We start from the raw sequence: 15391 nt of genomic DNA on the forward strand, positions 1-15391 counted from the left end.
TCAGGACATAACGTTTATTTCTTTGCCAATTTTCTTACAGTTTTATTCTGTACAGGCTTCCGCATTTTCACTATCAATTAGGTTAGTGTTGTGGAGTAACTACAATGTTGTTGATCCATCCTCAGTTTTCTCCTATCACAGCTATTATACTCTGTATCTGTTTTAAAGTCACCATTGGCCTCATGGTGAAATCCCCAGTTTCCTTCCTCTCCGGCAACTGAGTTAGGAAGGTTGCCTGTATCATTGTAATGACTGGGCATATTGATACACCATCCGAAGTGTATTTAGTAACTTCACAATGCTCAAAGGGATATTCAGTGTCTGCTTTTTTTACCCTTCTTTGCTAGGCATTGGAAAACCTCCCTGGTCTTTGTGGTTGAATCTGTGTTTGAAATTCACCGCTCGACCGAGGGACCTTACAGCTAATTGCTTGTGTGGTGTACAAAGATGAGGTAGTCATTAAAAAATAATGTAAAAACACTGTTATTGCACACATAGTGAGTCCATGGAACTTATTATGTGTCTTGTTAAGCACATTCTTACTCCTGAATTTATATAGGCTTGCCATAAGAAAGGGGTTGAATGCTTATTGGCTCAATTCATTTGTGAACATTTCTTCAAACATCATTCAACTTTGACATTGTGGGATGTTGTGTGTAGGCCAGTGACACAAATGTCAGCCGTAACACAACATAATGTGAGAAAGTCAAGGGGTGTAAATACTTTCTGAAGCCACTGGATAAACTCACCAACAACTAAAACAATCCACTTCTTGGTTCAACAAACATTTCACCTGGATCAAATTCCAAGTCACACTCAGGCTGAGATTCAATCTGATTGCAGTTTATAGGCAGAGCGGCTCTTGCAGGCAATGTTCCCATGTTCGTGGAGATCCCATTCACAGTAAACGCTACATACAGTATGTCGTCTCAATCGAAAATTGCCTTTAAAAGCCGCAGTGCCTTTAACCCGCAATCGGAATGAATCCAGGCCTCAATACAGTGCCTTGCGAAAGTATTCGGCCCCCTTGAACTTTGCGACCTTTTGCCACATTTCAGGCTTCAAACATAAAGATATAAAACTGTATTTTTTTGTGAAGAATCAACAACAAGTGGGACACAATCATGAAGTGGAACGACATTTATTGGATATTTCAAACTTTTTTAACAAATCAAAAACTGAAAAATTGGGCGTGCAAAATTATTCAGCCCCCTTAAGTTAATACTTTGTAGCGCCACCTTTTGCTGCGATTACAGCTGTAAGTCGCTTGGGGTATGTCTCTATCAGTTTTAACCATCTTCCCTGTCCCTGCTGAAGAAAAGCAGGCCCAAACCATGATGCTGCCACCACCATGTTTGACAGTGGGGATGGTGTGTTCAGCGTGATGAGCTGTGTTGCTTTTATGCCAAACATAACGTTTTGCATTGTTGCCAAAAAGTTACATTTTGGTTTCATCTGACCAGAGCACCTTCTTCCACATGTTTGGTGTGTCTCCCAGGTGGCTTGTGGCAAACTTTAAACGACACGTTTTATGGATATCTTTAAGAAATGGCTTTCTTCTTGCCACTCTTCCATAAAGGCCAGATTTGTGCAATATACAACTGATTGTTGTCCTATGAACAGAGTCTCCCACCTCAGCTGTAGATCTCTGCAGTTCATCCAGAGTGATCATGGGCCTCTTGGCTGCATCTCTGATCAGTCTTCTCCTTGTATGAGCTGAAAGTTTAGAGGGACGGTCAGGTCTTGGTAGATTTGCAGTGGTCTGATACTCCTTCCATTTCAATATTATCGCTTGCACAGTGCTCCTTGGGATGTTTAAAGCTTGGGAAATCTTTTTGTATCCAAATCCGGCTTTAAACTTCTTCACAACAGTATCTCGGACCTGCCTGGTGTGTTCCTTGTTCTTCATGATGCTCTCTGCGCTTTTAACGGACCTCTGAGACTATCACAGTGCAGGTGCATTTATACGGAGACTTGATTACACACAGGTGGATTGTATTTATCATCATTAGTCATTTAGGTCAACATTGGATCATTCAGAGATCCTCACTGAACTTCTGGAGAGAGTTTGCTGCACTGAAAGTAAAGGGGCTGAATAATTTTGCACGCCCAATTTTTCAGTTTTTGATTTGTTAAAAAAGCTTGAAATATCCAATAAATGTCGTTCCACTTCATGATTGTGTCCCACTTGTTGTTGATTCTTCACAAATAAATACAGTTTTATATCTTTATGTTTGAAGCCTGAAATGTGGCAAAAGGTCGCAAAGTTCAAGGGGGCCGAATACTTTCGCAAGGCACTGTATATCATAGTGCTTGTTTTTATTGTTGTTTTTTCTCTCAACCACATCTCCAAACAGTGGACTAGGCCAAGAATGGAGAAAGTGTTTCCGAGCCGGAAAGAGAGAGCCCCTCTCAGGTTCTGTTTGCCGGTGATTGACCTTGGTGTAGCCGTGGAATTTGGGGGGTGCTTTTTTTGTTAGTTGGGGGTGTGGGGTTGGGATGGAGGTAGGGGGGCTGAGTGGGGAGGTGAAAGAGCTCCATTCTTGCTCGCAGGTTCAGAGCTGGGCCAAGCTGGGGATGATGGATGTGGTCCTCTCTGGCCTCCAGCTGGTTTGGGGGGAGGGGGGGGGGGGGCGGTAATAAGCGGAGTGGAAGGCATGCAGAATACACAACATTGGCCTGAGTAACACCTACAGTGAAGCATCTGGTAAAACTATCTGGAAAAAACTGAATTCTGGCCATTGGAATGGAGACCGGAGAAGATAGCCAACAATATTGCAAGCCTTGGCGTACAATACCTCCCACCCTCAAATACTCCAACAATAATGTCAATGTCAAGTCCTGCCAGTTGATTCCCTATAAATATGGTAAATCTAGATTTTATTAAAGATAAACAGATACAAATGGGGTAGAAGTTTTATGCAACACTCACTCATACACCTCCTGCTACATATGCCTGAGGGAGATATGTGTTTTTAAATAACTCAGTAGCTGTCATGGCTGGGGCAGTATGTTCCAGTCTCTTGTGAATCTACTGTAGGAGTAATGTGATGGTAGAGTGAACACCTGAGCTGTCTGTGAAGGGATTGACTCTGTTAAGTCCAGTTACCCCCTCAGGGAAAAGGAGACGAGGCAGGTCTAGTGGTGACATCAGAAAGAGTCTGTCTGTTTCATGTCTGAGGGTTTGCTGGATGAGGCTAGGTTGGTGTGTTTGTCGTAGCCCATGATTGGCAGTGAATGATGGCCCCTGTAGTTTGTGGCCAAGCAGATAGGATACCACCACTCTATTCAGGCCTGACCTCCTACTTGGGGTATATGGGTCTGGGGTAGGCAGATAAGGAGATCACTAACTTCAATGGCACCCCTCCACATTTAATAGATAATGTATCTTAGCTTCTGCAGCCTCTTAGACATGGGAGAATTCCGGACCTCCAGATAGAGGTCTCTTTGGTAATACTATAATGTCATTGCTGGCTACAGTGTTATGGAAAACACCTCTCAGATGGCTGCACAGTGAAGACGTGTGTGTGTGTGTGTGTGTGTGTGTGTGTGTGTGTGTGTGTGTGTGTGTGTGTGTGTGTGTGTGTGTGTGTGTGTGTGTGTGTGTGTGTGTGTGTGTGTGTGTGTGTGTGTGTGTGTGTGTGTGAACCTGAGTGAGTTTAAACCAGTGTGTGTGTGTGCGGTTTTGTGTAACTTTCAGTTACCTGGAACCTGCGCATGTCTCTGGGATTCCCTGCATTCTTCAGACAGTTCTGATTGCACTTCAGGAAGAACTTCAGGAAGAATCTGAAAGAGAGCACAAAACACCAGTTGAAGCATAGAGCCATTCAAGAATTCATATGGAATGGAATTCCATAAAATCAAAACAGGTCCATGCCACTCAACATGTCAACAACAAATCTATTTCACCAACATCAAACGGATAGATGCTATCAACTGTTTAAAATAATGCAGATATCTGCTGTTGCTTTATATACCCCTTAGCAGCAACCCTTTGTCATATCATCCTCTCACCTGAGTTCACAGCCTGTTCCCAGACCCATCTGCTACTAGCATGCAGGAAGTCACTTGATATTCCACCCATCTATTTAATCCCAGAACACCCCCTGTGCAATTAAAGTTGTGCTGTTCAATAGGAAGGCAAATGAGGCCCACCTGTGACCAGGTCTTGTTTGAAGAGCATCAGGGATAAAGGACCTAACAAGGTGAGAGCGCGCCATAAAACGTATAGTCCTGTCAAACAATTAGGCGGCCACTCCTGGGACCTTCGCTTCACGCCACACACACACACACGCACAAACGCACACACACACACACACACACACACACACACACACACACACACACACACACACACACACACACACACACACACACTGGTGGATGGGTGAGGCAATTATGCCACAAATTACAACCTGGCTAATCGTCTCTAAAAAAATGTCACGTGAGAGACAGATCTGTGGTTGGTTGGTCTATGAGCTTCTCACTTTCTGTCTCTCTCTCTCTATGTCTCCCTCTTGCTGCACTTCGCTTCAGCTGACAAGTGTTTGCCTGTGAGCGTCAAATGAAAGTCAGATCACTGTGATTTTATTGAAAATGCCTTCTATCATGAGCTCTCCTTTTAAATATAACCTTTCAGCGATCCAGTAGATAACATTACAAAGGAGACAGGTGGAGGAGACTTAACAGTCCCTGTCTTGGCTTGCTGTCTCCCACTACAAATGTCTTCCCTATTAGCACTGCAAGTGATGACAACAATATGGCCTAAACCTGACAGTGGGATCAATGATTATATCAGCAGAACATACTGCAAGACACTTTAATTGACTTTCTTGTCATGTACAGTATAAATATGCTACAGACTCATTAGGACTAATGTTTTGTGGCTCCCTTCAAGTTTGATGTAAACACTTACCATAATTAATTGGTTTAATGCACAATTTCATGGTTTCCATTGAAAAGCTAAATTGGCACTGTTACAACTTATTGCATTACCATGGATTGAATTGATGTTGCTTTGCTCAACATAGAGCTTGTTGCCTAAGAAGGCCCTTTCGCAACACCTAGCCTCCTACTTCTTACTCCACAGTGGGATCTGAGCCAATGCAATACATCTGTGCCTTGAAATGACCCCTCTTACCCTGGCCACATTAACACATGCAGTGGTCATTTAGAAGTGTTCTCCAATAAGACTCCAATACCCTTAGCACCACTGCCAGACCAAAGAAGCATATGAGAGGTGAGAAAATATGTTCACTCCTCATCCATGGGGCTTTGGGTCTGCAATCAATAAAAGGTTTTAAGCCAAAGTGCTGATTGCCTGTTGGTGTGCGGCAAGGCCATAAAAAAACCTGACTTGTCATTAGTGCATTTCGACTGATTGTGTTCAGTGTGTTTTTGGTTGCAGCTGTTGGCCGATCATCAGAATGACCATTATGTACTCTAATTCCCTAACCTTGTTTTTATTTCCCCAAAGAGTCGTAAGGCAGAGCAGTAGACATCTGTGGAAAGCAGACCTGAAATACGACTTTTATTTGTCTGTCGCCTCTCATACAGATTGGATTAGACTAGTGTGTGTGTGTGTGGGGGTAAGATCCTGTGTGTGTGTCCAAGATTGATGTGCTCTGTATGTTTTCACCTTGCGCAACAAAAGAAATATATGCAAAAGAAAAGAAAAGAAAAAATAATCATTTTGTTGCCAAAACGTAAACGTTACTGAAGCGACATGTTATTTTTAGCACGGGGCTTTTCTGTTCCTTTTTCTGTTGCGCTGTAATATGATTACAACGTGTAAAACTGCAGTAAAACAAAAAAGTGAGCAATAAACAGAAAAGGACAACTTGGGAATAGAAAGCAGCCGTTCTATTGTGAACTCATTTATGTTTACTGTTATGAAGACGATTAACCACATTCCCAGCTAACAGATAAGCTTCGTTTCAACAGTAGTCCATGTTAGCGGCAACAGTAAAGCATCATTACATTAGAGTTGGTTAACATTCTACATGAGCGCACTGTAAATTGGTCCTTGGTGAAAAGGCAAGCAATTAAGACATGCCTCTCTCTTTTACTTCTTAAATATCTAGAGAACTTTGTGCTGGTGTTTTGCTTGGAGACAAAAACGAGATTGTTTGATAGTTTTTTAATGGGATATCAAGGCAACGACGCCATTAGATGTTGGCAACGGAGGGCAAAGGGGGGATCGAGAGAAAGAATGAACTGCAATTAGGTTTGATTAAAGCTATCCTTCTCAATAATCAGCGCTAGTGACAGGACAGGAGGACCCTCGTGGCCGTGGAGATGGAGGAAGGTGTAGAGAAATATTAAGGCCAATGAAGGGGATATTAACATAGCTAATTAAAGCAACTCCTCCAAAGCCAGTAGACGAGCGAGGCTCTCAGTGGACCGCCATAGAGGAAATAATCGGCCCAGACAGCTATCAGTTGGAGCAGGGCTGCAATTCACCAGAGAGAGGGAGAGAGGGGAGAGAGAGTGGGGGTGGTAGAGAGAGAGAGTAGCAGAGAGAGAAGGGTGAGAGTAGAAGAGAGAGAGGGAGGGGAGGATGAATCTATGGAGTGTGAAGAAAGACAAAAGAGGGAGACAGGCGAAAGCCTAAAGAGCGAGAGGGAGACAGGCGAAAGCCTAAAGAGATAGACTTACAGTACTGGAGAGCTATGCTCCTTTTGACGCAACCCTCTCCCTGTCTGAAGTCTGCCAGTATAACTACGACCTGACATCAGCTTTTATCTTCCAACAGCTCGAGTTACAGGCCCACAAATCAACGCTAAAACAATCTCTTTCTAACGGAGACGAGAGCAATTAATAGGATTCTCCTGTAGCCTGTACCTCCATGCTCGCCACACTGCTGAGGCTAGCTACTAATCATGCAATAATGATTTCTCTCCCTCTGGTCAAAGGGGAAATAGATTCTCTCTTTAGTAATGCTGCGGGCTCGGCGGTTTCCTCTCCGTGTGCTTCACACGCCTGGTAATTGAGGAGAAAAAGGCAGACTTTGGCACTTTGACTGATTTGAGGGCTGCTAGACCCTCTTATCTCCACTCTGATCATTTTAGGCTGACACTCAAAGGGAGACCCGTCAGCCTCATTCTAGCTCGCCCCTCTCCCATCATCAAATAGAATAGAAACGGAGAAAACAAACAGACGAAGTGAGGAGACGCTTCCTGATTTTAGGAGCTAAGCTAATTGGGAGGGGGAGATGTCGTCCACTCCTTGACATCTCTGCCTTTGATTAAGGGGAAAATGGGAAGTAATGACTCCATTGTATTATTACTGTACTACCAATACTAACAGGGTATCATACTGCATTTATTTCACTGTGTTTTGTACACCACCCATTTCAGAAGTTCACGACTGAAACATCCATGAGTGTCAGGTATTGACAGTCCTTAGCTCCTGATTGTTGCCCAAGCAGTAATGAAGAGTCCATAGCCGGCGGCCATGACAGTGAGGTCATCATTGCAGGGCGGCGAGTATCGACCACCACCCAGCCATAGCCCATCAGACCCAAGTATGGGCCTCATCATGGGCCTCAGTGAGGCTGGAGGAGACCTGGAACCAGCGTCTCACAACACACCACTACGATCTGCTGACAGTAGATCTCCTCACTGAGATAGTAGTACACAGGTCAATAATATATTGGATTTCCAAAATGCCAGGGTCTTAAGTCAAGCCTTCTGCATCCCACCAGCTCCAGGATGTAAGGTACTCTACTGTACTTCATCTACTGTACATCACTCAGGTCCTTGTTCTGACAGGCCAGGCTCCAATACACTGGTTTGTTCTTATAACATTCCATTATAAACAAGGAGCAAGCTTTTTGGTCTATGTAGGTTGTTCTGTACTAACACATCATAATTTACACACTGATTAAAGAAATGAACCTCTAAAATTCCAGAGGGATTTTTAGCAAGGGGGTCATTGCTGTCATACTCTGGTTGCTTGCTGTCTTCTCTCATCAACTACAGCTGTTTTTCTTCCCCTTCCTCGTAGTAACCACAGCGCATTAACAATATTTGCTCTAGCCCTGTACAAGCACCCAGGGACCAGCCCCGCAGATCCTATCACTTCTTTATCAGGGAACAAGTGCCTTACTATCCAATGTTATTGGGTTGGGGGAAATGAACCATTTCCACTCTTGGGGCCGGTGACCTCCTCTGAGAATGCTATTGCTAAAACATTTCACTATCGTTGTTTTTGTGTTCAACATCTAGTATTCCCCATAACTTGGGAGGTGGGCTATTGAGACATACAAACAATAAAAACCTCCCCATTCAGCCCTCTATAGTCTATACCCTTTCCTCCACCATCCTACTGTTCTCTAATGGCCAGAGTGGCATTGACAACATTTCACTTGAGGATCCCTCTTAATTTAGTTCATGGCTGCAGGACTCATTACAGCAGAGAATTCTCTCTCGCTCTCCCACGTCAAACACACTCCTACCCATCTTCAACTGATTCACTTTAGTCTCCAGTCCAGGTCTGTAGCAGGCTAGATATAGATTCAGTGGCCCTGCTAACTATCCATCACTGGGTAACAGTGGACTAGGGCTGTGCTTGAGGTCTAACCCAGCACATACTACATGTTGAGCCCCAAGCTCTCTACCGTTACCACACTACAAGCTACTGAAGCTGTATAGTAGGCCTGCTGCTCTTTGTTTTACAGTGAGTCTGGGTTCTCTGTACCCTGGTTTTGAAGAAAATAAGGCACAAAGCATTAATTATTCTTCTGCTTTTTGTCTAGTGTGGCCTTACCGTGAAAATGAATCTACAGATAGTTTTAGTGAAACAACCAATACTATTTCTACTCTTCCTGAATTGTTGATATATTCCAGTTTGATTTATCTAATCTTTAAATATTATGAATACATTATTGTTACACAGCTTCTCGGCAATACAGGTGATGATGGTGCTGACATTCTAAAATAATCCCGCACAACAATCCATCATCAGTACAGTTCATATTTCAGTGTAAACGGCTAGCCAGCTGGTCTCGCAGTGTGAAAAAGGGTATTTCTAGGTTCTTTCTGCAAGGGGGAATATGGTGCATTACTGGTTAGCATTCGGTGTTTGCAGCCTGAAGAAATATCAGTCAGCACCTCCCTGCACTAGTGAGATGGAAGATAAGCATATTCTGGAGTGAATAGCAGTATTTAAGTTGTTGGGCGTACTGTAAGGGTGCCTGGAAGGCCCCAGAACCGGCCTACAATGATACCCATGCATAGCCGGCTACCCATGCCCTCTCCTCCACAGGCACCTTGGAGTGATCAGGCTGCAGACAGACACAGTTGAACCCAGCAGCTGTACAGTGCACCCAGCGTAGGGGCTTTGACCGTTCACTGACAGCAGAGCTGCATCGCTTCCAGGAGGCTAGTGGTGGTGGTCGTTGTTGGGGGTAGTGTGTGTGTGTGTGTGTGTGTGTGTGTGTGTGTGTGTGTGTGTGTGTGTGTGTGTGTGTGTGTGTGTGTGTGTGTGTGTGTGTGTGTGTGTGTGTGTGTGTGTGTGTGTGTGTGTGTGTGTGTGTGTGCATGCGTGCCTGTGCATGTTTGTGTGTGTAAACTTCTACATGTTCTTATTACTAATGTATAATACATGTATCTAAAGTGGCTGCCAGGACTGGTCAGTCATCATAAAGCAAAAGGCAGCCACTCTGCTACTGCTGCCACATTAAGTCTGTCTCAAAGCACAGCCACAGTGGGCTGTCATTTAGGCAAGGCAGAGAGAGAGAGAGAGAGAGAGAGAGAGAGAGAGATGGAGGAAGAGAGGGAGAGAAGGAGCAGGTTGGTGTGCTTAAAGCTAACAGGTAACCTTTATGTGCTCCTAGGACAAAGGCAGGAGGGAAAGAAAATGTCAAATTAACAGGGGCCAGTCTGAGAGACGTGGCTGCCATATTTGTGTGAAAGCCCAGTGCTGTTGGCAGCAGAGATGGCTGCTTTCTGATTCATCTGGGGCCGTATGGCAAAGCTTTGTCAGTCTGTGCGAGGTATAAATAATTCAGGGTGAGAGATGGCAATTACAGGGCCCTGCACAACCAAAATGAATATTTTATAAGGACTAAAACTGCCTTGGAATGAATCACACACACACACACACACACACAGACACAGACACACACACACAAGTACACGTACACGTACACGCACACACACACACACACACACACACACACACACACACACACACACACACACACACACACACACACACACACAAAGGTAGTACATAAGAACCCTTCACACAGCTGTTATACTGTTGACAAAATGAGTACAAACCCAGAAAATAATAAAGGGGAAATGTTTGCTCCTGCTTACATGTGTGATTTATAATATTCTTTGGTTAAGGGTGGTTCAGGTCATGCTTGAAATATGTTTCTTTTTTACCATTCGGTACAATATAAGCTTCCCTAGTACAACATTAAAGTAGTGTAGGCATTTTTTATAGTCCTCTTTTCACATCTCCTAGTGTAGATGTCAGATAATAAAATGAGGAGTCAACTATGGGCAATATTGACTCTTGAATAAGAAATAAAATCATTTGTGACTATACTGATACACATAGTCATTGGCTCCTGAGACCCAAAATCTGTATTATGGTCTTTGTGTCCAAGAGAAAGAAGCTAAATGCTAATGGAACAAGATTAAACCCCAAAAGCCGCCAAAAGCATTTACCTCTAAAGGGTTTGCCTGTCGGGTTTCCTGCAAAACTCTGTCTTTATAATTCTGAGACAAATAATAACATTGTTCAGGGGTCCTGAAGAGTGCAGTGAGCTGCTTGAATGGCCATTGTATGTCGCAAGCTAATGATACCTTAGCCTTTGTGAGAAAGAGGCCAACTAGCTCTGTGACATCAGCGCTGCACAAGTGCTTCTCTGTCAGGATGTTTAGGAGAGGATTTTTTTGTCCATGGTGGGAAAATGGTATAGAGCATAAACAGACATTTATTCAGTTATTTTCTTTTTTCCATCCATTTGTCCTCAGTGCATGGTGAGAGGGTTAATCATAAAATGTGGATTTCTCTTCATGAATGTTTCTTCATTATTAATTTAGCTCTCATTTGGAGTATGATTTCTTCGGGGAGTTTATGTCATTGCAAGATGCTGATTCCTTCAGTCCAAAGGGGGGGATGAGAAGTCTCTGAGGGAAGAAAGATACCCTCCAGAGCAGGAGGCTAGCTGAGCCCAGCATGAAAACACACATCGCATGTGTTGAGAAAGTGACAGCGAAGCAAATGCTAAGAGAAAGCTGCTTCCTACTGAACCGCACACTGTTACTGATCGCTAGCTGTTGTGAAGGCAGCTGACAAACTCCAAGAGTGCCACGTCTAACCCGTTTGTGTGAGTTTCAAAGAGTGTGATTTGCAAATAACAAGAAACTGGGCATAGAGTGGGCATGTAAGTGTGCAGAAGCCCCCCTCCCACCTACTCCACAGAGGGAAACCCTGACTTGTCAGCTCAGTTCTTTGTCAGGAATACTGACAGATAAATAGACAGTGTTTTGCCTCTCGCTTCTCCTGGCTTGTGTACACAAGAGCATGTGTCTGCTATTCTGCTTCCACATACAGGTTGACTTGCTTGAGGGGAGGAATCTGTTGACAGACAACCTGCTGCTTCTAGGGGCAATGACTAAAAACATCTCAGGCCGCTTCAGACATACTTAGACAACAAACAATGAGGGTTGATGTGGAACTAAAACGCAGATCTGGTGCTTCCGTCTAGAAGCAACCACTACAGGCCTTATTCTTCACACAAATTACTACTAATGAGCTTCCTGAAACCTATCTGACTAATTACATCGAAGTGATTTGTTTCATTAGTTTGTGATAATTGGTGATATAAACATCATTGTAAACAGATTAAGCCATGTAAAAAATATAAATGTGCCACATTTTATTAGAGACGTTGAGAGGGTTGGAGTTAATCTTGTTTACACTGAGTGCCAAGGCAAAGATTTACTAAACAACCAAACATGTATCCAACAGCTGTTAAGCAACATTTAGACAGCGAGTCACGCGTGACTAGAAACTACGTCAAATCAAAATGCCGATTTGAGAAATAACAGACGCCTTTAAAAAATATCAAAAATTACACTTATCTGCCACGCTGCACTTCTAGCTATACCAATACATTCCAGAAGCGCCTAAAGACCTGAAATGTACCAGCAGTCACAGGAGAACTCACACCAGCTACCTACCAGTCTGTTGATATTCTCAATCTGCCCTGAGATGGATTAAACATTCAATTTGTTACTTGCTAGACCACCGCAAGGTTCACCACTTACCATACAAATGGAAAACATGACAGTAATCTATTAGGATGCTTGGTCTGACACTGTATTATGTTGTATTTGTATTATATTTACTTCAGGGAAATTACGATTCAAGTCATATTTATCTTCATGAGGAAATGTGCGTCTAAATGGAAATCACCTTTAGAACGCGGGTGGATGTAGTGCCATACTAATGTGCTCCCTGAACCGTGAGATTTAGTCACCCTGTATGGATGCACTATAGGCTGCCTTTACACATCAAACATGCTTTCCAAGTGTCAAACCCATGGCCCCCAATGCTGTTTGATAATTATTACGCTTACATTACTGTACAAGCCTCTGCCTGTGGAGATAACATATACACCTCCCTCCTCATATAGTAAACTGCCATCTCAGTAAGCTGTTTGCAGTTTAGTGTCTGCTCTAGGAAACAGTAACAAGGAACAAATTGGGAGGTTTTGCGTCCCAAATAAATATGGTTGTTTTTGACAAGGAACCAATGATTATTTTCTTACATAATGTTTCTCCCACTTTGAGGATTTGAACTAATGCTGTTAAAATAATAATGTAAAAATTAGGGAAACATTTTCTTTGAGATAGTAGTATATTAGTTAAATCAAGGTTACATTGTATGTTACATTACTTATAATAAATATTGCTTTAATTCTACAAACCATTTTAAATGTGCCAAAAAAACCAGATGAAACCAGGTAGATTTATTTATACAGCACACTTGAATTATGCTATTAGATTAATTGATAGTGATTGAGCCGATGAAGGGAACTAATCCCAAGATTCACTTCATCTCTCTCAGTGACATTTACATCCAGATGTTTAGAGTTTGGGGTAATCAATAAAGAGGGAGTAAAGACTGGCATTCACAATACTCCCCTTGACAAGCTCCAGCCCAATGTTTGTCAAGCAAATTAAACACACTTACACTTTTCACCTGCTTCTACAACGACACCACATATGGCCGTGAAGTTAAAAATAAGAAACTGTGCATACATTACCATGCATAATGCACTACTCCCTCCATTTAATATGCAAATTTTCTAAAATATTACTGGATACCTTCTGTTCGGAATGAATAAATTTGAATTGCAATTAGAATAATCTTGTATAATTAATGAAAACTGTCAATTTTGGTTCCGAAGTCATTTGATTAGCATGTTGATAGGACACTTATCAAGTTCAGTAAACTGTTAGATTAGGAAGATGAAAAAGGAAAAAAGAAAAGATTGTAAGAATATTTTTTCAACGTCTCTGACATTTTCCCTTGGCACTGTAAACAAAGACACTTGCTGGCAAACTTCCTGAATAGAAGGATGAGAGAGTGAGAGAGAGAGGGGGGGAGAGAGAGCTAGAGAGAGAGAGAGAGAGAGAGAGAGGGGGAGAAAGAGAGAGAGAGAGAGAGGGGGGAGAGAGAGAGAGAGAGGGAGAGAGAGAGAGAGAGAGAGAGAGGGAGAGGGAGAGAGAGAGTGAGACGCTTGAGATTCTCTATGAATACCAGTCGACAGATGAAAATGAGTGTATCGTCCAAGCTCTTAAATGAGACACTCAACTCTGCTCTGTGCACTTCAGCTAAGACAGAGTTTAAGGACCTCATTTCTCACATGACCATAATGATCTAATAAGGATCTAGCTGAAACCACTGTTGTTTGCGTCAGTGTTGAACATATATTTATTTCATGATCAACAAAGTAATGTGTATCATTGTTGCATAGTATGAGAGGTTCTGTTGCATTGTATGAAAAAGTACCATCAGTACTATCTACAGATGAACCGAGCTTGTGACCTCATTTTCCCCTCTCTTTCTCTGCTCATTAGCTACCCTGAACCTTCCTCTCTTCCCTTCTCAGTTTTGAAACCCCCAAATGAGTCCTAAATTGCCTGCGATACAGGTTAGCTCGAGGGAGGGGGGGGGGCAAACATCTGTCGCGTTAGGTACCCACTCTCATCCCCGGGTATCTCCTGTGAGGAACTTTGGGATGTTTAATTCATAAACGCTGTCATCCATGTAAACCTCCTGATTTCATAATGACTAACTCTTGGTGCTTTAATTAATTTAATAATGCCTTTCAGAAGCCATATATGAAAGGGGCTCTGAAGTGGTGCATTAATTAGCTAACGCCGATGCTACCCTGTCAGGCTGCTGGTGGCTGTCAGGCACAGAGCATGGAGGAGGATGGGCACAGCTAAGAGGGGTCACAGGTCATGCCAATCATGCTCTTCCCTACACTTCGTGAGTCATCCTCCGATCATGTAGCGATTCATTACTTGCTAGACTAGGCTGATGGTTGATGGGTAGGCAATTTGTTTCACTATTGTATTAATGTTGAAACTATTACGTGCTTTTGGTAGTTTCCTGTCAAATGTGCTGTAGCAACCCAATCCAAATCACTCAAACCAGTTCCATACATTCTACTCCCAACTCACCTCTTCCAGATGATGTTTTCCTTTCCCTATTGAGTAAACATGAACTAGGGGAGGCGTGTGTCTGTGCCTGTCCATGTATTACCATCAAATCAGCTGACTGAAGTATCTCAATATCTGTGGAGGCAATTATCTGTTTTGAGAGAATGCGTAATATGGGACTTTGTAATGGTATCATTTGGAGTCAAGGCACAGATGCGCCGTGCGGAGCCATACTGTAATTAGAGAGAAACGCTGTACAGGTTTTCCACTAATTAGCAAATTATGCTGAAAATAGCATCAAGCTAATTAACAGTTATTATGGTATTTTTGAAAGTATGACTTTAATTAGCAAAGTCCTGACGCTGGCAATTTCAAACTCGTCTCCGAGAAGATGAGGGATAAAAGAAGGGGGAAAAAGAAAGAAAAATACGGGGCAAGATCAAGAAGATACCCAGATTATTATGATGCCGTCAAAGCCAAAAGAAGGGGGAAAAAACAGAGAAAAAGGGAGTGAGGGGTAGAGGGGGCAAGGGGAGGATGGAGCAAAGCTTTTGTGTGCTGTGCGTCTGAATCTCCATCCAAATGAGGGGACATGTGTGCTGTGCCACGTTGCCAAGAGGAGCCCTGAGCGGGGTGCCCAGTGTCAGGTGGCAGCAGCTCGCCCCACTGCGACCAGGCAGAGACGAGGCTGAGCT

General features: G+C 43.1%; 1 protein-coding gene across 8 annotated transcripts in view; it reads right to left on the reverse strand.

Moving 5' to 3' along the window:
* LOC135512314 (transcription factor COE3) overlaps positions 1–15391 on the reverse strand; it is a 73984-nt gene that overhangs the window by 30369 nt on the left and 28224 nt on the right. For all 8 annotated transcript variants that reach the window (XM_064934228.1, XM_064934223.1, XM_064934227.1 and 5 more), the window contains exon 7: positions 3705–3786. In XM_064934228.1, the coding sequence (XP_064790300.1) occupies positions 3705–3786 (82 nt within the window). The remainder of the gene's footprint in view (positions 1–3704; positions 3787–15391) is intronic.

Source organism: Oncorhynchus masou, chromosome 24 (genome assembly GCF_036934945.1).
Source record: "Oncorhynchus masou masou isolate Uvic2021 chromosome 24, UVic_Omas_1.1, whole genome shotgun sequence".
In the NCBI taxonomy this organism is placed as follows: domain Eukaryota; kingdom Metazoa; phylum Chordata; class Actinopteri; order Salmoniformes; family Salmonidae; genus Oncorhynchus; species Oncorhynchus masou.